This window comes from Chaetodon trifascialis, chromosome 17, assembly GCF_039877785.1.
Source record: "Chaetodon trifascialis isolate fChaTrf1 chromosome 17, fChaTrf1.hap1, whole genome shotgun sequence".
In the NCBI taxonomy this organism is placed as follows: Eukaryota; Metazoa; Chordata; class Actinopteri; order Chaetodontiformes; family Chaetodontidae; genus Chaetodon; species Chaetodon trifascialis.
In genome coordinates this window covers 15,848,729-15,872,656 of record NC_092072.1, presented here as the reverse complement: position 1 = coordinate 15,872,656, position 23,928 = coordinate 15,848,729, and the positions used below count along the sequence as shown (strand labels likewise).

The 23,928-nt window shown below is 42.8% G+C and overlaps 1 protein-coding gene across 1 annotated transcript in view; it reads right to left on the bottom strand.

The window, feature by feature from the left end:
* Nucleotides 1–4,183: 4,183 nt before the first annotated feature.
* The window catches only part of adgrb2 (adhesion G protein-coupled receptor B2), a 213,207-nt gene continuing 193,462 nt past the window's right edge, over nt 4,184–23,928 (bottom strand). The window contains exons 31-34 of the mRNA XM_070985427.1: nt 22,611–22,646; nt 20,179–20,292; nt 9,959–10,012; nt 4,184–7,574 (exon numbers count right to left, since the gene is read on the bottom strand). Coding sequence (XP_070841528.1) covers nt 7,398–7,574; nt 9,959–10,012; nt 20,179–20,292; nt 22,611–22,646 — 381 coding nt within the window. The 3' untranslated portion in view covers nt 4,184–7,397. The remainder of the gene's footprint in view (nt 7,575–9,958; nt 10,013–20,178; nt 20,293–22,610; nt 22,647–23,928) is intronic.

Genomic DNA, 23,928 nt, shown 5'->3' with positions numbered 1-23,928 from the left:
CAGTCTCGCACTATGTTTTTCTCTCCAGATGGACGAGAGTTAGGGCCGTTACACCTGCCGTGTGACAAGTTTCTTCAGGAAAAGTCAGGAAAAGTAGAGCGAACAGCTGGAGTGTGAGGACAAATGAGTGTTTCATGGCAGATGACAGCAGAGTAGAGCAGCAGTTCAAATACATTTTCCAATGTAAACATTTGATTTTTTTTTTCTTTCTTTTTTTTTAATAGATAGCCAAGGGCATTGGTTGACTTCTGCTTTGCTCGTGAGTGATGCTCCAAAATTTTAAAAAGCTCTGTGGTGGCATCAAGTGGGAAAAATAAAATCATTTTGACACTAACATTTATTTTGCTAGTGTGTAGATATTTAAATGTATGGAGCTGCATAGATAGGAGCTAAAATATTATGTTGGAGCAATACGTCATATTCAACAACAAGCACCTCCATAACATAAATTTCTGTTAGAAAAAAAGACAATCTGTTGTGACAAGATTTGCCTGCTGTACCAATCAATACTTCATTTTTACCTCAGCTCACGAACGTTGACGGTAGTGTAATTGGTGTTACACATTTTTCAATTTTGCATGCCCTATTAACTTGCTGCTGTATTTTATTTTTTATGTCTGTTATTATTCTTTTTTCAGATAAATGCAGAGCTGTACCACCATCCCTGCAGTCCAGATGTGCAACCTGACAAGCTGCTGAGGATATTCATATTCAGGAGAGAGGACAGCAGCCATGGCTGAAAAAAACAAGTGCTTTGTTGCTGTACATGTCGCTGTTAACATATGAGTGAGAGATAAGGATTTGAAGCCAGTATGGACAGGAGCAATGATTACACACACTGACAACTCTTTGAACCTGCATATGGGTGTTTCATGACATGTTTAGATGTCACTTGAAGTGGCCCCCTTCAGACCCTGTGCCCTCATTCTGCAAGTCCGCTCCTGTATCCCATGTCTGACTTCATTGTTGAATGCAGCCATTACCAATAACATTTGTAGTGCAAATGCATGTGTTATTTGATCTCGTGTTTCATTTTGTGAAGGATATCTTTAAAGCACTCCAGCTGGTTGTCATGGAGCTAGAAAGCAGCACGCTCCACGATCACTATCAAAGATCATTAGTGAGCTGTTACCAGTGTCGAACGGTGAGGCAGACTGGATGTAGCTTGTGTGTGCGTGTGCTGTCTTCGATTATGGACATTATTGCTCGCACCACTGCACTGATGATGGACTCTTTTGTGCATTAGCTCCCTGCTGCTTTTAAAGTTTTGCTGTTATTCTTCCTCTTAGATATACAGTGCTTCTAACTCTGGGGAATGTTAATTTGGCTCTCCTGATATTGTCCTGCTTTCCTGACTGCTTTTGACGTGTGTCTCCTGCATCAAAGCGCCTTTGATAAAATCCAAGTGTTTTTATGAAGGACTCTTACAAACAGACTAATTTAACAGTCCAGTGACATGTCAGGAAGTGCGTTGTATTTTCATGACATTTTTGTGTCATTAACTGTGGGTTTTATACACTTGTATGTACCTTTCCCTTCCAGCTTGGCATTTACTTGAACTGCATGGTTATTGCAATGACCTGAATTCAGGCTCTGGGTGGAGTTTGACAGTTTTCTTTGACCAAATACAAGTTAGTGCAAGAATTATTACTTTTTTCCTACTGCCATGTTCACTTTCAACAATATGCAGCAGTAATGTACTCCAATGATTAAACCCTCTGGCTACTTCTGGCCATTTTAAAGGTATGTATGTGCATATAATGTGATACCCACTCTGTTTAATGAGGCACCTGTCTGTGCTAGAGGACTGTGAAGAGAGACAAGTCTTGTCTGTCACTCTGCTTTTACCAAACGTTAGAGGACACAGAGAAGCTGGGAACCAATGAAACATGTTGAGCACTTTCTAAGTCAATGGTTTGAGACCTATTTGACCAAAGTAGGTTGACTGAACATGAAAACAAGGAATATACACTACATAAAGACGTCATGTTACTTTAACAGATAGTAACTGAAACACTGAACGTAATAAAATATGTTTAAATTGACTTGAAAAATTGTTTCACAAATAAGGATTTAGTATATTGAACCAGAAGAAATCATTTTCACTAAGCATGATTTTCATATGTGCAACTGATGAACATACTTTTCTTTGTTAATCCAACAGATTGTCCTTTTTCAGTGTTGCTTCATATCCTGCTATTTGTGGAGGAATGTGTAAAGGATGGTTATATCACTAGCAGCTGGTTAATTGGGCAAACGCTAGTAGAAATATTAAGTAACCACACAAAGGCAGAAGGATCTCCAGAAGGAGAAAATCAGATGGAAATCATGTTACATAGCAGTTATGGCAGGGTGTGTGCTGTTGAGTGGTGGAGGAAACATCCAAAAGCCACAGGATACCCACCTACCACACCTCTCCACCGCTGGCTACAACTATTATTAATTAACAGAACTGAATAAGTGAAACTGTCCTTGTATGACTGCTAAAGTACCGTAACAGTCATTAAGTACAAGTGGAAACTGAGCATAGCTGGATTAGCCTCTCAGGGGGGCCCTGGGGCACCACTACCTCCTGCCCTCTGTGCATTGTGTATGTCCCATTTTGCCTCCAGGCTTCCATCATGCACACAGGAGCACAGCTATACTGGGGTAACACCTCAAGGCCTGGGATTTGTGTGTGTCAGTTAGTTTGGGATAATGTGACGATGCAGCCTGATGCAGGTCTGAGCATTAGAGCCTGACTGTCTGCAAGCAGGATGCATCTCAGTTGATATTGCACCTTAGTGAAATTAATGAAATAATTTAAAACCAACTGACACACAGTGAAAGTGGATAACTTCCTGCTGGTAATCCAGCCTTGCTTGTGACAGTGACAGCATTATTGATAATTCCGGTGTGTCTTCTGTCGAACAGCTCATGCTCGTTTGTTTGGCGGGCGATGCCACGGTGCTGTCGAGCCGTTTGTGCAGTGATCCCTGGGAACAGCGAGACAAAACACCCCAGCGATAACTGCTTGTTACGCAAGAAAACAAACGGGAAAAAAAAAAAAAGAATCTTGTGGATTATGGGTTTGATGATTCTGAAAAGTCTCAATGCTTCACACTGTGTCAGTACTGAACAGCCACAGTGGAGCTCCTTGCATCGCTCTTTTGTTTGACTCAGCTATTTTAAACTTTCAGGACTTGCTGTTCTGAGCACTAAAACAATCTCATCTCCCTGTGCTGTCAGGAACACCCAATAACAGGCCCTGTCTTTGCTGTAAATATCAAGCAGAAGGCAGCACTGCCGAGAGGTTCCGGTGGACACAGCCTCGACCAAGTTGAAAGTTGTTATCTCCACCTCCAACTCGTGTCTTTCCATTCTTCACTTTGTCTGTCTGTATTATTTGTCAGCAGGGTCTCGAGGTCACTCGTGACACACCACTAGCACAACGTAATTAGAAACCTCTGGGAAAATAACCAATGACTGTGACTCTGCTGCCAGAGGTAATGTGAAAACCCCTTCCTCCTTTCACTCTGTCACCATGTATTTCATCCTTGGGGCTGCCTTCTCCATTTTCTCCCTCCTCTGACCTCTCTCTCATCCCCCCCTCGCTCCCTGGAGGAAGCTCCAGTTGGTGGCCTTTCTCCAGGGTGAGTGATGGCAGATCCATGGACAGACTCATCCACACTTAATTACCCACAAGCCCCTTGGAGGGCAAATGCAGAGTGACTGAGGCATGCGCACTGTGTCATTCCCTTCCTTCATTCCAGCAGCTCTGACTGGACTGCTGAAGCCTGTCCACTGTGACTATTTTCACCATGTTACATAACAAAGCCATTTTTGGGGAAAAATCCGCTTTGGAAGAGGATCATTATTAGCATAAATATCGCTCAAAGTTTATACATTTTTAATGAAATAATCACTTTGAGTTGACATTTCCCCCTTTGGTTATTTCAATGCAGCATAACTTCAAACTCACAGAGCCGCCCCTGTTACATTTTCAGACAGACCAGTGGGGCCTCTGATTGGTCACAGTTAAGCTTCAATGCTTCTGGGTAACAGAGTTTGTCATGCCCAACACCCGCAGTGATATTATGAAAACATGGGATCGCGAGTACACTTCAAATCAAGAGCGAGCCCAGTTGTTCTCATCCACAGATGCCCTTGAAGCAGCAAGTGTACACATTATGAGACACTGAGATCAATTTGAAAATTTATTTTCATAAAAAAAGACACTATGAAAACATTAGAGGACTACTTTGTACAATCTTATGTATAAAAAGAACCAAAATGAGGGAGAAAAGGAAAGGGAGGGGTTTTTCAGTAATAAATCAACTGGAATGTTGGATGGTTGTAGCAGTCGGTTAATACCTAAGCATCAAAGGCTGAAGGTGGAGGTGAAGGTGAGCATAGCAGGTCTTGGAGTCGGTGTCCGCCTGGAGTTACGTTGCAAATTGGCTCGCCCGTGTTTCATATCTCTTTATGGGCTTTTGAGTTTGGCAGACTTTCAACACAAAAAGGAAAACAAGGTGACACACTAACACACTCTGACCGTCAACCTCATGTGTCAGCATTTGCATCGCAGCAGAGATTAGCAGAGAAAAGTGTAAAAGATGATCCTTAGTTCTGGTGGCACATTCGAGTGATCAGTCAAAACGTCTCAGATCCATCAAACAGCATCTCACTTACCGTTCCCCGAGGCGAAAACTTAAAATCCAGGCCTCACTGAGGTGAGACCTAAATACTCTCTATGTGCAATGAGCAAAATACAGAAAAAAGTGACAAAAATCTCAGACTGTAATCAAACATTCACGATTCCTTCTTGTCCTTTCCTCTTCCTTTCATCAAATCCCACTGATAAGTTACCATGGGAACAAGGCTTTGTGGAGAATTCATCCAGAGCTTTCTCACTAAAACTTTGTTTGATATATATACTTATATCTAAAAAAAAAAAACAACCTACATTATCTGCATGAAGGTCAAATCTGTTTCCCCTGAGACTTATTTTCTTCTTCTGCTATGGAGCAACACCCACTGACTGAGACTGTGCAGCTGACAGGCCGCTGCTTTCTCCTGTTTGGACGCACTGTGGATCTGGATCCCGACCCTCGCTGGAGGTCAGGTGAATGTGACCTTAGCTGGGCGACGTGGGGCCGAACCCACAGCATCTCTCTCCTCTGAGGGGGAGCGGGCTGTACGTTTGCCTATCAGCTGATTAGCTTGAAAGGTTAGAAGGGCCGCACTCTTGTCTCACCATCTGCGCTGTGCTGCACTACGACCGCATTAGGGATCTTTAAACAGATGGTTTGAGGGCTGCATCGGAAAATGTCAGGACAAATCGCCATCCCCGGATAATTGCTGTTTTGAGCACTCCCCTTCTAAATCTGCATCTCTGCCTGCCTCGAGCTTTCTCGCTATATATTTTTGGATTTTTTTCCTCCGCTACCATTTTTCTCTTTTTTCCCCCCCTTCCTAAATTGTCTCTCATCTCTTTCTCCAGACCGTTAGATTAATGGGAGCTGCTTTGAACATCGACAGAAAAGTTATCAAGCCATCTATTGAATTCATCCTGCACTCTGACACTCTCTCTCTGTCGGCGTGCGGACGACTGATGTGCTAATGTAGCAACAGCAGGAAACTGGTTGTCCTCTTTTAGCGACTGAAGTACGGATGTAGAATGTCAAGCAGGAAGCACAGGCTTTTTTTTTCTTGTGCTGTTCAGTCTGCCACCTTGTAGCTTTCTAACCTCTGTGGCTCCCACTCTGCCTTTCTATTTCACTCTCTCTTTCTGCTGCTGCTGTGCTCACAGGCGCAGGATATAATCACAGGGACGGGGATCCATGCGAACGAAGAATTATACCTCTGGCTTCACTGCTAACATCGAGATTTCATGCCTCCTGGTAGCACGACGCTGGGTGGGCAGAATGAGCAGAGGAGGAGAGATGGGAAGGGAGGTGGTAGACAAAAGCAAAGGGAGGCATGTTTAGCTTTAAATCCATGATGGGGTTCTTGGGAAAAGGAGAAAATTTGGCTCAGGTGGTGTTCAGTTTCACATATTACTGGCTTCTAAATCCTCCTCAGGTCACGTGAAGTTAACTGTAATTTGTCTGGTAGCTGCTGAACTGATCGCTCTAGGTAAACGGAGCTCGTGCCGATTCCATTTGGCCTGAAAATGACTAGCGAGATATTCTCTTTCGCTGGCATTAGTGTGATTGGTGATGGCTGAAATGGTTTCAGATGCTGCAATCTTGAAAAGACTTTTATCTCCAAGCAGCGGGGAAAAAAAGAAGGAGAAATGCCAGAACCTGCATGACGATCGCCATCCTTCTTTTCCCTCATTGGTGGATAACATGCGGCGCACATTACCTCAGAAAGCAAGCTCACATTAATGTGCTGCGTGTGTCCTATATCATTATTATTATTATTTTTTTAAGTTCCACATGGGTTAATCCACACAGGAAATGAACAAAAAAGAAAAGAAAAGAAAAAAGAATGGAAAAAAAGGCAGCACAAGCACAAACCAAACCAGTCTGAAAATAAATCAATTCTTCTTGAACAGTTAGACCATAGAACACAACTCAGTTATTTCTTTCAATCATATTATTTTTTTCATTAAAAGTTTCAAAGCATAGGGGGAGGACATTTTTTTTAACTAAACCATAGAAAATACACAAAAAAGGGGAATACACTGTTGACACAGAGGATGCGAGAGGAATGGATGGATGGGCCTGTTGGACCAGAACCTGTAAAAAGCAGAGAGGATGGCACATTTCAACGAGCAGCTCTTCCCCCGTCCCCCATCCCCGATCCATCCAAAATGACGAAAAAGAAACCGGTGAAAAGAAAAAAGGAAAGAGTGAGACACAGAACGCTCTCGTAATCCATTAGAAGGGAAAAGGAAATAAATGAAAGCGGGGTGCCTAGGGGGGGCTACCAGTGTGAGAAACCTCAGTGAGATTTTCTTCCCCTTGCTATAAAAAGAACTGAACGGTGCAGAAATATTCTTCTTTATCTTTTTTCCCCCCAAATCATCAAACAATTGAAAGAGATGTTCTCTTTTTTCTCCAGAATAAAATCAAGACATTTTTCTCAGAAATAAGTTTTTCATAGTTTTTGAAGTTCATTTAAAAATTTTCATCAGTCACAGACGTGTCAAGCCCCTGTTCTTTCTTTTCAATAGTCTTTGCGAAAATATAGAGTAGAACAGTCTTCTTTCCATGTCTGTCCACTGCAGTAGTAAACTAGTACAGTATGGGATCCGACAGAGCACATTGCAGGAGACGGGGAGCAGTGTGTGTGAGCGGAAAATCACGTACTTATGTATAACTTTTCAGAAGTTCAGTAACTCTGTGTGCATCTGTATCTCGACGTGAGTGTGTGTGTATTCTGGTGAGTGCGTGTACGTCTGTGTGTCTTCACACTTCAGTCTGGAAGTCTCCCTCGGACGAGTCGGGTGTGTTAGCAGAGGAGGAGTCCCAGTTCTTATTGTGCAGCTCCATCCGGTCTTTCTGCTCCCCAGGCACGATGGACAGCTCAGGGGTCATGGTCTTGAAGCTGTCCCAGGAGCTCTGGTCCTCCGGGGTTGACTTGTCCTGAAAGAGGACAAGGAAAGGGGCCTCGTAAGGAATGAGTCCAAACGACGTTGTTTCACATAACCTGGGCAACATCTGTGCTAATAGTAGTCGCTACAGTGACAGGGCTCAAAACACGAGCAGTTAGATTAACCAGACTTCCCAGGGGCCCCAAACTGGCAAGGGTCCCAAAGGCCCCCAGATCACCTGTGCAGCAAGAGCTTTGTGCTGATTTGATTATTCACAAATTTGCTGTGGCACAGTATAAATTGAAAAGCTAAGAACATCCCGCTTAATGCATCTCGACCGACCAACAGTTCAGTCAGAAATTCCAGGGTGCTATGCTAGCAGTGGCCAATGTAGCTTCGGCTAGCGATGACGAGTGGAGCTACAGCCAACGGTCTAACTCCACACACCGAGATTTTTTAATTTCCTTGCAGTCAACGCCAGCATCACTTTATCAGATATTGCACAGCTCCCTCCGGATCCACAAAACACTTCACAAACACTACTCCCCAAGACCTGTAAACAGAGTTTGATGTATAAAGTCTTTGGAGTTCCCCTTTAAATATTTCCAGTTGGTTTTATGCATACATACTGCATAATCTTAAATAAACATGCTTTCAATCAAATTTTAATCAAATTAACTTTGGGAAGCAGGAAGCTGGGGGCCCACTGTTCAGGCTTGCCTTGACCTACTGTACTTACCGTAGCTTATAGACATTTGGGTGTGCTCACTTTGAGTGTTATCTAAAAATAAAGTAGATGAAATACTCTGAACTGTTTGCTTGCTTCCAGAATGTCTGATCATCTGACTGGACGTGCTTCTTGCCGTGCCCGACTTTGCAGCAATGTCATTCCCAAATTTCAGCCAATAAATCTGGTGAGGACAGTGATATCCAAAGGGATAGAAAGGATGGCCGACACTATGAAATAAAACTTCAGGGTTGTAATTTCCTTTAAATGAACTACCTGAAAAACCTTTCCCTTTGCCAGTTTGGGCCAGCACAAAGATTTGGAGATGGACACATTAATAAATGCACTCACAGAAGCTAAATTCGATCTTCTGTCTCTAACCTTTTTGCAGATAGCAACACACACAGAGCAGCCAACAACTCAGTGCCACTTCTTAGGCGTTATTTAACCTCACAAATACAAAAAGCAGGAGTGTACATACCTGTAGTTCAAAGCACCTTTCTTTCTATCATCAAAAACTACGACAGTTCTTCAAATGATGCCTGTCCTGCTTTACATCCCACCTCTCCCAATCAGTAAGCTTTCATATTAGCTGATAAAAGTGGGAAACCTTGGAGGCTCGGAGTCCATGATCGCTGCATGTGGTCTGCTCATGTGCTCGCCACGCATGCAAAATACATGTTGGGGGATTAGCTAAAAACGGAATTAGAGGCAGTTTTATGCATCAGATAAGGGCCATTATTCAAATCGGACTCATTATCGGAGCGGAAGATAATGATTTCACACATACGAGGTGGGAAAGACACGAGGGATCGCTTTCCCAGGTGACTCGTGGTGGAGCAAAACACACAAGAAAAAAAAAAAAAGACTAACTACTTGTGGTGCTTTTCACAGACGTGATGCACCCAGCTGCATCAGAGCTTTTTGGACCACAGGGAGCTGAATATTTCATACTCTAAATGAACATTAAGAGGATGATTATTCACACATGCCTTGCCGGACAATATATCCTAAAATGAGTGGTTTGAAAAGTGCACTGGAGAGGGAAGTACAAACTTGCCGACACTGGGGTGTGTACCTACATCTGTGTGCCTGTTTGTACATATGTAATCCATTAGAGAGAGAGCACTGCTGTACCTGCAGCTGAGCGTCTTTCATTCTGTTCTCTCCATATTCTACTGCCACAATCCCTGCTTCCCTTCAATGCACCAACTCTTTCAAAGTCCTCACAAGTAATTCACTTTGAGCTATTCATGCCCTAAATCCCTGTCTATCTCTTCATCAGAAACACACACACACACACACACACACACACGCACACACAGACACGCACACACAACTCATTGATCTGCAGTAGCACAGCACTCCCTTCCCCCTTGCAGTGTGATGATCGTCGCCAGAGCGCTAGGGGGCAATATCTGCCTGATTATCATTCTCCCTGCGTCACAGCCTGACAGTTGGTAAAATGAATACAAAAGGCATAATCTGGGAGCCAATTTGCATGCTAAATGCTGGCGAAGGAACATTTTGTAATGCAGGAGTGTGGGTAATGCTGCAGTTAAGCCCAACTTTATCCCTAGGAGACTAGGCTAACGCGATTGTGCTGCCACTGCGTGTCTATCCATTACTTTCGCCATCTCTGCCTGCCTCCATTCCTCCATCCCTTGCCCCTCTCCTTCTCTCTATCTGCCAGAGACCCCTCTACTTACACTCGACGAGTTCTTTTCACCTCCGGCAGACGAAATGCTCCATCGCTTTTCCCTCTGTGGTGATGAAATGGGAGGGAGAAGACAAGGAGGGGGTGACGAGACAGAGCCAGAGAGAGAGGGAAAGAAAGAGAGAGAAGGGGGGATCATAGTCACTGACAACTCTGCCCTGAAACAATAGCATTGTCCCCACACCTTCAGCAGGTGAGCAGGCAGTTGTTGCTTTGTGCTTACACCTTATCCCTTCTCCATCTCCCAGATCCCCCCTCACCAGCTCTCTTGTGACAGAATAGAACATGTACAGGCTCACAACATGCACACGTGAAAAGAAACAGTGCATAAAACGTTCAAAAACGTAACGTCAGCATGGTTAGACAGGCATAATCGAAGTGTGTTGGAACAGGCAGTTTCTTTAACATCCTGAGCTGTCAAAGCGAAGAGGAAAACTGAGGAAGCAAGGACAGAGTGACTGAGAGATTCTACGTGCTACACACCACGAACAGCAACTACAACTACTATAAAGGGGATAAGAGGGAAGGGTGTGGGTGTACAGGAACGTGATTCTGAAAGCTGTAACAGTGAATCTTCCGTGCAGTGCTGGAGGCTTTGGAGCTTATGTATTCTAAATAATGTTGAAAGAGGATAACTAATCCGGTTATTAGTACATGGAAATGCTATCTACACTATCTGCATTATTGATTTGATACTATATGTGTTAACACAACACATAAAATAGTTAGCTAGGCTATAAAGTGGACATTGCTGACTCTGTATGTTCCGCCTCTGGCTTAAGCACATAAACTTCCTCTGCTGTACCTCTGCAGTGTTATCTATCCGATAGGGGTGGTTCTTATTTTTTTGTTTGTTTTTTTATGTTGCTGGCTTTTAAGCAAACAGCTGGCTACAGCAACTTTCTTCTCTACGGGTGGTCTGTTGTTTTTTGTCTTGCAGGTACAGGTGGTCTGCAGTTACAGGTATTTTCCCAGTTTGCTGGGTCAGGGTGTGAGCTGAAAATGGAAAAAAATGCCATGAGGTGTTTGGGGAGGGAAAGAGGAGGCTCACGTCGTTTGTGCTTTCTAAATCACCACCTGCCTAAAGTCTGGGCCCAAATTGATTCCCTACAGTGGCTCTGACAACCTGACAAATATTGACTGGAGACTTTTTTTTGTCTGGAACTATCTCAGGGTATTGTAAAAAAAAAAAAAAAAAAAAAAAAAGTCTGCAACAAACAATTTATGTCCTTCTTTATGTTTGTTGTTCTATCAGTAAAAAGCAGCAGACGGTGGAAATCATTCTGTCTAGGAAAGCTGTTTGTGTCAGTGTTTGGGAGTGTGTCTAAATGAGTAAGTGTGTGTGCAGCAGAGGACTCAAACTTTTTGGTGCTGGTATGTAAGATTTAAGATTCTGAGATTAAAAACATTCCTCTAGTTTAGCACATTGTGTCAGGGTGTCTTGATTTACTATCATATGTGATGGGCTTGTTAACCAGCTCAGCCTACATGATGAACATTTATGGAAACTTTAAATAACTGGTGCACAGCAATTTGATGTTTTACCAGTGGGATCAGTGGTGGAATGTAAGTACAGTACTTGTGTAAGTGTACTTAGGGACATATTTAAGGGACTTTTTTTGCTCCACTACATTTATGTGATGGTTTTAGTTTTGAGTGACTTTACTGATTAACATTTTACATACAAATCTTCTGCTGAGTTTATAAAATATGATCCATTGTTATAGACTGAACTATCCACCAGTATAGAAAGTAGTAGCTCCACAAACTACTACTGCTACATTAATGCTTATGCACTTTATTGCAGTATTTATTCTTTTACTTCAGTACAGAATTTGAATACCTGAATACTTTCTGTGCTACATCGACAAAACAGATGTAGATTTTAAAATAACTACTCTTGTTAATCAATAGTTTCTCTTTGCTTTCCTTGTCTCCTAATACCACGTCATTTCCTCGGTCTTATTCTGTTTTATTTGCTTTTTCCCGACCTGTTCAAACATACGTCAAAAACTTTCTTTAGACCATAAAACAGCCAATAAAAAGCTAAAGATGTCATCGGGCGTTAGGATGAACGTAACCAGCCATCTGTAATAGGCTACATTTATGGCTGACAGACTTTTTCTTGACACTTTCAGTCACCACTATGGCTGCCTTTATATGTCTGACTTATTAGCATTCAAGGCATCAAGTATGATTCATTAATCAGCCTCTAAAAGCACAGTTTGTGCACCAGCAGTGTTTGCAATGGAACTGGCATTATGGGTTTTCATTCAGTGAGGGTGTACCTGAACAATGTCAACCATTCTAACACCTCACCTACAGCATGGCTGTTAAAGAGGCATCATGGGAGCATGTTAAAGTACTTTCCATTATACTTCTGCATGGCACAGCAGGGGCAAATGGAGCTAATCACCACAAGACCTCAGCATTCAATGTCTATCACCGATGGGGAAATGTTTGCCTAATCATCCAGCACTCATGTTAGGCAAGCTACACAGTTTTCTGAGAGAAAACGCTGCAAGCTGCAAGCACGACAAAGCTAAGTGAAGAACAGTTTGTAGGGATGGTACACGCTCGAAAAAGATGCTCCTGCACAAACATCTAAAACTATCTCGAGAAGCCTCTGCTACAATGTTAGTGGATGAGGCCCACTCTCAGTCCCCCTCATTTGGACCATGGAATGAAAACTGTGTCTGGAAGTGGGTGAGCAATGTGGCAGGCTGTCTTTGGGAGATGAAGGGAGGAGGACAGGTGGTGGCGGGTAAGTGGGTTAACTTTACCTTTGTTGACTTGGATGCCCAGGGTTCTGCTGACTGTCTGGCTACATTCAAACTGGGACATGACAACAAGCATGCAACACGAGGCCCAGTCAGCCAACAAAGGACATTAAACAGACAAACACAACATTAAAAAACAAAACAAAAAAAACAAAAAAAAACACAGAAATCAATAAAATGTGGCAGGAAGGCAAAACAAAAGACTCACATGAAATAAACTTAAATCACATTTATAGATGAAGTAGATGAAAGTAACAGCAAGAGTAGACTGAGTGGATACCGGAACATGACTGAAGTGTTGCAGCTGTCAGTGGGCTTTGAGTCACTGAACCAGAACTGGAAAATTCAAAGGTTTCTGTGTGTGTTTATTTCCTTCAATCATCAAGATAATGATAGAATGCAGACTGCCTATTCAGCACTGGCATAATTTATGAGGGGGCGCAAAAATAGACTAACTGGGCATTGCAGTCTTTAGCACCATTTACCCCTTTAGCTGGGAAGGAATCTGTGTCACAAGTAATAAGGCCCTTCAAAGGAGCCAAATCTGGAGAATGTAGGGCAAATAAATTCCATTAGTGCAACACATTGCAAACAAACGAGCAATCAGACACACAGACTTGGTTCACCGCCGTCTGGGCCTGTGCAATGCAGCGCAATGCAATCCAAGGCCAGTGCTCCTATAGTGACAACAGTTCCAGCTAGCGAACTGGCCCTTTTCACCTCGCTTTAATTGGCCCAAGGACACTAAATGAGCTAAATTAGTATTGTGCCTCTTGGTGCACGAAGCCAGTGTTAGGCTTGTTCCGCCTGGGCTAACCGTCCCCTCATTAGGAGCCACTGATAGAGCCAGTGTGCTAAAGCTACACTCCGCCAGCCCTCAGCTTGCATGGGCAATTTGCGTGAAAGGGTGAAAACAGTTGATGAGTTTATACTCAGCACGGAGAAGGGGGCAAGGAAATAATTAAAAACAAGCTAATGAGAGGAATTAATTATTCAATTAATGCCTCAAACGTGCCACCGAGGGCTGAGTTTAGAGGGAGAAATGGGAAAATGAGGGTGACGGCAAGAGAGAAAATGTCAAGCCGTGAGGATGAATAGAGGGGAGAATGAGATATGAAGAGGAAGAAGAGGGGAGGACTTGGTTTATTGCTAGAATGTGAAATTGAAGCCCCTTAGCTTAATGCCAGCAAATTGACTATCAAGACCTATGGGGTTTTCAAGTGCAGGCAAATTGCCCCCCCTGAATCAACAAAAATGGAGTCTTTGTCAGGTAAAATTATACATCTCAATTTTACACGAGACATCCTCACAGCATACGCATTACCTTAGCTAGATCTCCCTTCAGTGGCCTAAAAAATTACTGGAATATCAATAACATCCGCTAATGTTAACCGTGGATGCATAAGGAGAGCACCCAAGGTATCACCTCTCCTTTATGGGGCAGGCTAATGGAGAATCCCTCTTACACCACAATATATTTCCATATGTAGTCAACAGACTAGGATCTCATCATGGAATTCAAACGCATGCTTACTGTCATTTAGATTGAATTTCAAATCCGACTTCATGATCGAAAATTTGCTGGCTGTCCCCGCTCTGATCTAGCATGTGTGCATTCACAACAAAGTAAGAGTATTTGTTTCCTTTGTCTTTTTTCTCCATCCCACTGTGTTCTACACAACTCCTCACTGTCTGTCTGCAGAGGGAAGCCAAGCACGCTTCATTTCATCAAGAACACAGCAGACGACGGGATGGAAATATATCCCATTTGAGAGCTAAAAAATGCATCAGCTGGGCCATTACGCAGTGCGAACTCTCTCTCTCCCCCCATCTCTCTAACGCACATCCCCATCCCACACACAGAGATGCACAACACTGCATCATTGGGCACTGCATGCAAATGCGTGTTACGACCTTCTGAACCCTGTGGAGAGGATAGAAACGACTCCACAATGGCGGAGGCCAAGAAGCCGTTCTAAATCTAAACATTAGCGCGGGCAGTAATGCTGATACATACTGTGTTACATACACACTCCAATCCACTCTGTCTTTCAGTAACCCTACTGACTCCATTTGTCTCCAGCCTCCATTAGGCGAGACACAATGAAAATGGACTGCATCGCCCAGCTAGCCACATGGCCCCTGCCAGAGCATCCACTGTATGTAAAACAGAATAGGATTTGAGTTTGTTTCATCATTAGCACTAATGTGAAGCCCCCTTTTCATTCACTTCAACAGAGTATAATAAAAGGGTTACTACTGGAGCAGATATTATTCTCCTATGGGGGCAGACAACTGTGTACGTACACCAAAACACTTGATTCAAGATCAATAGCTGTTGTTGTGATGTCAACAAAGCAAAGCAACAGCTAACCATCTACAATCAATCAGCATAAGCTCACCGCAACCTTCCTGGCTACTTCCAGAATGCAAAAGAGTTGCGATGTATCTTACTGCATTAAAAATGCACACATATGTCTGAAACTAGCAGGAGAATTATATGTCTATGTCACAGCCCGCAACTGACCTTTGTTAGGCATAGTTTGCCAGTAAGCCATTTCACCGACAAGATTTTAAAAGGTCATACATACGTTTTTCAAAAATAACAACAGCATATGTAACAGAGGGCAACATGAACATTTATTTTCAGACCACTAGCCTTAGCAGCCAGTAGGAAAAAGGTGATTTTCAACATTAAGGTTCATGGGGATTCTTGTGATATAATGTCTTCCTCCCCCTTCCTTGCAGTCACATCTTTCCCCATGCACTAAGCATAAATCTGACTCATCACTTAGCAGCCTCTAGCTACAAGTGTGGTAAATGTGGGGATTACCAGTCACCGGGCAACATAGAGTTAACAACAGTGTGAGTAGGTGGTATGAAGGGAGAAGGAAAGACAAGAAAAGCAGAAATCAAAAGACTAAAGAATGTGGATTCTATCTGTGCAGGCACATGTAATACCCAAGACCACTTTAAGCCCACTGCACTTACACAGAAAATTGGATAAGATGTGAAAGTGGTGTGTGTGGAAGTCCGTATGTGTGCATGTGTGTGCACGCGCGTGTGTGTGTGTGTGTTTGACATTTTCTGATATCCACTCATCTCCTCAACACAGCCAACACAGAGATCCTACCTTTTCAGAGAAGTACAATGGATCAGGTCTCTTCTGACCCCATAAGCCTTTGTGATATTTCCCAGAGTCTCTCATCAGCACCCATACAAAGTGCATCGTGTTTGGCCCGTTTTAGTGCCAATGAGCTAGTTTATGAGCAGAATATCATGGTTTATGAGGTGATTATAAATTGGTTTGGATGGGTCATTGTCTTTATGAACTGATTTATCACTTGTTATAGTGTTTAGATCATCAGCTTTAATTCAGGCACTGAAATAGGCACAATGAGTGTATGGATTGTCACATCACACACAATGGTGCTACAGCAATGAGAACACAACCCAAAACAGCAAAACAACAACAAAAAAGTCCTTCTATGTTCTTGTCCTTGTTTTATCATGGAAGATAAATCCAGTCCTGCATCAAACCATCTTACAAATCCATCTCTCTGGTTATAGTGATTCTAGATCGGACATTTCAGTGTGGATTTGTATTGGACTTGATGGAGGAAGGAGAATTAGCATTCATTATATGAATGCAGAAACACAGAGGGTACAAGCTGTGATGCACTGAACTGTTACACCACCACACCACTAGGACAGCATCTAATATTTAGGCTCATTAAATACAGTCACTTCACTGTGAGACACCACTGACAGGTAGAAGATGAGCAGCTACATGGAGTGAGCTCATAGTTTGACGCTGTGTTACGACAAATAATTATAGTCGCGGAATAGTTGGCATTTCAGTGTCCAGTACTGTGTCTAATGCTATAAGAAGCATACTCTGAACTGACTGATTGCTAAGCCTCACCCACCTCAGTAACTATGGCTGCTCCTGTCAAGCTTTTCAGTCTCACATGACACATAGGCTATGCAGCTAACCATTATAAAGCTGGCAGTTTTACCATCAAAATTCTTTGTAGTTGTTAAAAGACCTTGAGTGCTAAAAGACTGGAGCTAATGCTGCATGCCCTGCTAGTTAGTAAATGTAGGGATAAATGTAAGAATAGACTATTATTTTGATCTATTATAACCCTGTTAGATTTTAGGATGCGTTGGAAAACTTCACTCCGTCTCTGGTAATGTTGGCCGGGGTTGTTCTTAACTAACATTAGCCGAGACTCTGATATTGCATTCAGGACCAGCTTCCACACAGTGGGAAGATACTTCATATATGCTAAAGTAAACAGCATTTTTTTTTTATTTTTTTATCCTACTTGTAACCACACAAACTAAGGATATGCTCTATGGCCTTAAGTAATGCTCAGTTACTCTATGTAGTAAGCTAGTTAGCCAGACATGCTACTGATTGCAGGTTTTGCTGGAGGAGATAAACAAACCCTCCCTTCAAACTCTTTAAATGTTTAGTATCGTTCTCACTGCCACCCCATGTACATCACTTCAAGTGGAGAAATCCAAAGCCCGACAGGCCTGCCATGCCTGGTTATGGTTGCTAAGCTATGATTGGACAATCTCTGTTTGGGGATGAGGTTTAGCCAACAGTAAATGACACATGAAATGTATTTTCTTGCAGCACAGAAACACACAGCAAACTATAAGATACACACAGTGACATGTAGTGCGTACTTATTGGGCTTAGAGTTAGTTAGAGGGGCTCTACTGCACGAGGTTTATGTGGGGTTTAGTATGTCTTACGTTGACTTTCTTTGTAAACCAGGGACGTTCTGCGCACTAGTGATGGCTCGGTGTTGTGCCTCGGTGGTGGGGGAGGGGGGACCTGTGTTGGGCGAACACCGGCCGTGGAGGTTAGAGGGGGTTACAGGTTGTTTAGGGTCTGGGTTAAAATTCTGTTTAGGCACTTTAAAGGAGAGAAAGGCCTGCAAAAGTCAGGGAGGTTAATGAGTTTTTGAGGTACCGTTGCTTGAGGTAGATGACTCTTCGTGAGGCAAGTAAGGGGGAGTAAGGGTTTTCTACTGGTTTTTGCCTGGAACTGGCCAACCTTTCTCATCATTAAAAAGGTGAGATGCTCAATAGTGCCAGTCCTTAAGTGACGAAGTCAATGGGCCATGTGAAGTTAAGGCTGAGTGTCAACTTTAACAGTACTTTGGGTGTCCATCCGTGAAGAGATTCTGTAGTGAAATGCAATTATGTTTGCTATTAAATCAAAGCACTAGTAGTCTATGTGAAAATCACTGTCAGTGTTTGTCATATGGCGGAGAAAGGAGGTTATTGAAGTTATTATGAAACGATTATATCATTACTCATTGTCCCCTCAGCACAGTTTATGTGCACACTGATCTCAAACACAACACAGATAAACACACAAACAAAGAGGAACAAGAGGACACAGACACACAGATACAGTCATGCCTACGACCACACACACACAGAGCGATGTAGCCACACATGTAGGCACTCTGATAATGCAAAAGTACAGACACGCATGCCCACCCACCCACACACACACACACACACACACACACACACACACACACACACACACACCCTTCTCATCTTCTCATCTCCATAATTACTGTATAGTCAGCATGTCCGTGTCTGGGGGTGACTCTCAAAGTGAGATGTTGACAACAGCAGAGCTGAACTCAAGCTGGGTCCTGTCAAAGCCCTGACACTGATAGCATTATCCGTGTAATTATTCACAGTTAAGTGAACTGCCTACTTACTTTTAACATAATGGATTTGGATGCGTAAGCCATATCAGTGCTGCCCTTTCATTTCATAACTTATATGACGTCACTAACCCAGAGGAAATAAATAATAGATAAGAATACATTTTATTTATAGATGAAGGTGTGTTCCAGTTTGTCGTAATTGGTATAAATACAGCCTATCTATTACTTCTGGCTGGGCTTTCATTTCTTTTACATTTGGGCATGATCTCAAAGCACACCTGAGCTCCCTCTGAGGCACATTAGCATGCTGCAGCGCAACTGTTAAGAACCACAGTCTTCTAATATATGGCTCATGCCTTTGCAAGTAGCCTGCCATTTTTCTTCTCTTCCATAAAATATTTGCTTGGCATTAATGAATGGGGAACCGGCCAGCGCTTCTGAAAATCTTGATCAAGATGTTGAGCAAATGAGGAGTGAAGGAAAAGGCCGCCGGTCTGGCATTGGGAAATGGCAGTGTGTTTGCGTGTGGGAATGTGTGTGTATAGTATGTGTGTGGCTTCATGGCATGGGGAATATGAGAGATGTCAGGCTGGCCTCTGTTCCTCCACTGGTGGTGTAAATTAGCTGTGAACCAGCATGCCGCCAATGCCAGGGGAAAGTACACCTATCAAGGTTGACTAACTCATCATGGCTCTACGCATTAAAGCTCCGCAGATGAAGGGAACGCGAGCATGTGTGTGAGTGTGTGTTTAAATTTTAATGAAACTGGCCCTCTGAAGGTCAGTACAGAGCGAGCATAGACTCTTTCGTCTGCTACTAATGGTGTATTAATGATTCAAAGATGTCTCATGCTCACAGGTGCCCACCCAAGTGCCCTGCTGACACACACACACACCACCCACACAGGCACATGAAAAAACACTGTACGGCACATTGACAAATAAATTAAGACAGACAGATTAACAGGAATAGACAAAGCAATTGTGTGTACAGGCGCATGTGTTGTTTTTTCAGCCATGAATAGGGTGAGGTGATGTGGTGACAGTGAGAAATCATTCCACAGGTCTTAAATTGTAGAATTTGGCCTTCATTAAGCGGCTATTGATTATCCGTCAGCTAACAGCTCATGTGTTCAACCGTTTTGACAAGTGTTTAATAAGGCACCAACCACAAGTGGAAATGAATTCCGATCAGGTCAATTAAAGCAGGCATAAAAATACATTTACAGAAAGAATAAAATGCGTCTCTAAAGTTACATTTATGAGGTAGTTATTGTTCGATTCTCCACAGGTGCTTTACAGCAGTAAATTAATAAACTGACAATGAAAACACAAACACCATTCACATTACATTCAAGTTCCCTTGTTAGAGCAACCAGTGTTTTCACATTTATAAGCAGCTATTTGGCTGGAGAAAAGACACCATAATCAATGCAACCTCTTTCAAAAGTACCTTATGTTATATATGACTGGGAGCTTTTACGACTAATCATCTGAATACTGCCTTTACAAGCAAAGGAAATGTCAAGGTGGTGCTGATAATGTTTTGCCATTTTCTGTAAAGCATACTTCTGCAATTTTAATCTGCTCAGAGGTCAGCGTTTGTTTTCCAGTGTCAATTCTTCAGTGTTAAAGGGGTGGGGTTTTAGGGTTGTGACAGTGCGAGGGGGGTGGAAGTGCATGGGTACAGCAGGTTCCCATCCTGTGTTTAGGCAATGGTCTTACCTTGAATGTGGACATGGCTGGGTCCCTGCTATACCTGTCTATGGTGTGGAACTTGGACGAGTGGTTGAGCTCATGGTACAGCTCAGAATGTCTTTTGCGAGTGTGCATCACTTTCTGGAAGGGAAGAAAGGAAGGGACAGCAAAAATGAACCAAATGGAACAAAAAAAAAAAGCAAAAGGAAGGGGGGCCAATATAGGGGCAAGCAGGGGAACGGGATGGGTAAAAGGCTGAGGGACTGCAGTGATGCCAGCCATGAAAGGGGTTAGCGAGGGACGCCGACAGATCGATCGACTGCTGGCTCATGCTCATACATCATCCACTTCCTCAATCTTTAAGAATTTGGCAACTGGAAGTGCTGCAGAGGAGTTCCTTTAAGCGAAAATTTGGGGAAAATGACTGACAGAAAAGGCATTGTTACAGACTGGCACCTGCTAGTTGGTGGTCCTGTAAACTCAGGATTTTGTCTAACTCGTTAAACATCTAACAGATGGACTGGATTTTAACTCCTGCCCCCAGTGAAAGGGTGTCGGCAAAAGCTGCCTTCCATCTGTTCTGAATCCTCTGTCTGGCGAGAAGGCAGTTAAATTCAGATCTTTAATTTTCTGACAACAAACTGCATTCGTCAGTGCCACTGCTGTTGACTCTCGGTGCTAATGGGCAGTGCTGGAGCTACTCGGCGGTAGCTAATCGTCAAAGCAGCTTGCAAGGTTGAAAGTGACAGAGGGGCAAGATGCCAGCACTCACACCCGCACACTTACCGGGCAGGACTGGCGCTTAGCACTGGATCCAATTATTCCAGAGTGGCCACTCTCATCTCTGCTCAGCTAAGAAGGTGCTACTAGTTCCTTGCTATGTGTCCTTTTGCTGCTATGTCTTTAGCTGTCTTTTTCTTTGTCTGACTCATATGATTTTAGGTTTTTGTGATAGTTCAGTGAAACCTGTATTAACTGTGATCTGTGATCCTCTAAGTAATGGTCATAACCTTTAAAATAAGAAAAAAAAACCCCACTTATTTACAGGGGAACTCCAATAATTTAACACTTAAAGTTCGGTTTCCTTGTCATGAGGAGTACTAACCAGTACATAAAGAAAGCTGCATTATATCTTCTGTGGTAAATTCACAACAGAAAGACTCTTTTAAAATATGTCTCTGACAAGTCCCACAACTTTAAGTGCAATGCTAAATCAATGGAGTCCTCCTCTATGTCCTCAGGAAAATCTTATTTCCTCTAAAACAGGCATGTCAAACCTACTCCACAAAGGGCCGTGAGGCTGCAGGTTTTTCCTCCAACCAATCAAAAGCACGCAGTCTGACTAATCAGCTGTCTGAAGACTGAGATCAGCTGATGAAATGAGTCAAGTCTGGTGTGCTGCTGCTTGGTTGGAAAGAAAACCATCACCCACTCGGCCCTTTGAGGAATAGGTCTGACATATGTGCTCTGAAAGAATGTATTCTGAAGTTTAAAAATGAGTTGCAGTATTCCTATACATAAAGTTATGTTTTGATGATCTAAAATGATGGACGAACTCAATCAAGGAAAAAAAAACATGGATGAGAATGGGTTTACCTTCCATTAAATCATGGAAGCGTACACTTCCCTATTTTACTGGTTCTTCTGCGTCAAGCACTTTCTCCAAAGCTAAATGATGAGAAAAGAGTTGATTTCCAGGAGAGATCACCTTGTGCTAAATTCATGCAGTGGCCACAAATTTGCCAGATAAGTCAAACAATCAGCCATAGTCGCTGTTAGTAGCTTGTCACCACACATTCCTTGTATATGAAAAAACAGTATATCTCTTTGGTGGAGGGTGAATGTCCAGTCTATGCAATAGTCTATACAAAACTGAATTCTCACCAAAAAGCAGCAGTGCGAAGGAAGGTACTGCATTTTGTTGCTAAGGAATATTCTCTAGAGACTGGAGATTCACAGGACACCCAGGCCATTGTAACACAAACATACTCACACACTGCCAAACTCTGTTGTTCCCACATATATAACCAGCCAATCAACTACGACCACATACGTGTTGACCCAGAGCTGAATTGCTTGTATTTACTCAGACACAAGAAGCGCTCTACTTTGCTGTTTCTTCAACCAGGACCCCCAAGATGACATGACAGCATTGTTCGATTTACTTGCACATGTCAGTGAGACGTTTCTGTTTCCATAATGCTATGATTAGTTGACACTTGAAGTAATTTGTTCATAAAGATAATAGTTAGGGAAAGGTTTCAGGCCATTGTTGGAGAAACAGCACACTGTGTAAGGTAGGTCTGAAATAGTTCAAAGTTTTAAATGCAAGGGAGAAACAGGTGCGAAGGGAGGGGTTTAGCAATGCTTTTTGCTCCTCTATGCGTTACTCAAGTCCTGGCAGAAGCACAAGAAAGCAGAGACAGGCTGATGACAGAGGGTGAGGTCTGATATCTTACCTCAAAGTCCAGCTCAGAGTACCGTACTCTTTTCCTCTGGAAGAGGAGGGGGCAGGGGGGAGAGAAGAAAGCATCAATGACCGCCCCTCGACAGCTACAGTAGAACTTTAGACCTCTCTATCTCAACTGATCTGTGGATCTCCCAGCGCCATTGTTCAGTAACAAGAGGAGGGCTAATATGTCTGCCCAACATGTTACAGATATTCTTACAACTGTAAAGGCAAAAAAGCAAATTATTCAGTCTGTTTCAACGTAATAAGATTAGTGAAGTGGAATAACCCAGAATTAGAATGAAATAATAATTTCTTGGCTCACATATCCTCAAATACAATCATTACAACTCCAGCATATATCACCCTCTCTGCTATTTTGGGAGAATTTGTTGGACACATTCTGATTAAAAGAGCTGCAACAAACATATGAGAGATGGTTTTCATCCTCTAATCTTGTTTGGACCTCACCACTCTCCTCTCTTAAGTGCCTCCAGAAATGTAGTGAGTGGCACACAAGCCACCAATTTAACAGCTGCATACGTTTCCAACTCATCTGGCCCTGACGTTGCATTGCATTACATTCTATCTCTGACTTCCTGTCTGGCTCTCGCTGGCTGCCAGATTTGCATTTGGCAGCGAGAGGAGCTGCTCTCCGCAGTTAGTTAAAAGCCATATTCATTCTTTGAAAGGGCAGAGTTGCTGATCTGATGCTGTGGCAGCCAAGGTTTTAAAAGGTAAAGAAATGCAAACAGATAGAGAGGCAAGTTTCTCTCGGAGATGTCCTATTGTCTTTGCGAACTTCACTGCCTCTAAAAGACAACGCAATTACTGTCCTCCTGTTGAGAACTCCTTACCTTAAACAGATAAATTCCATGATTGAATTTGCTTTTTAATATGGCAGACATGCAACATGCATATACCTGTACAGTATATTGCATGTTTTGGTGGGGGCACGCATAAAGCAGCCATTAAGTCACTCATACAAAATTCATAAGGAATCCTTTGCTTCTGTGATTTGCTGCTTTGATGGCATGATGGTTCAATAGCCAACCAATCGCACTGTAGTTTTGGTTTGCACATATTCGGTATCGTAAATTCTATGATAATCTGACCTTTAAAGACAACGGTTTGTTGCAAGGAGACACTAATTTATATTTCAGTGCTCCCTCCACTGGTTTCTATAGTATGATGCTTGCATAATATGTAGCGGGAACATTTCTCACGCCAAGATCATTCAGAGTTTAAATTTACAAGCTTCTAACTAAAAATCAACAGTGAGATGAATACTGTGAGTACATTTGCGTGATCCCACTATTATGCTTTAT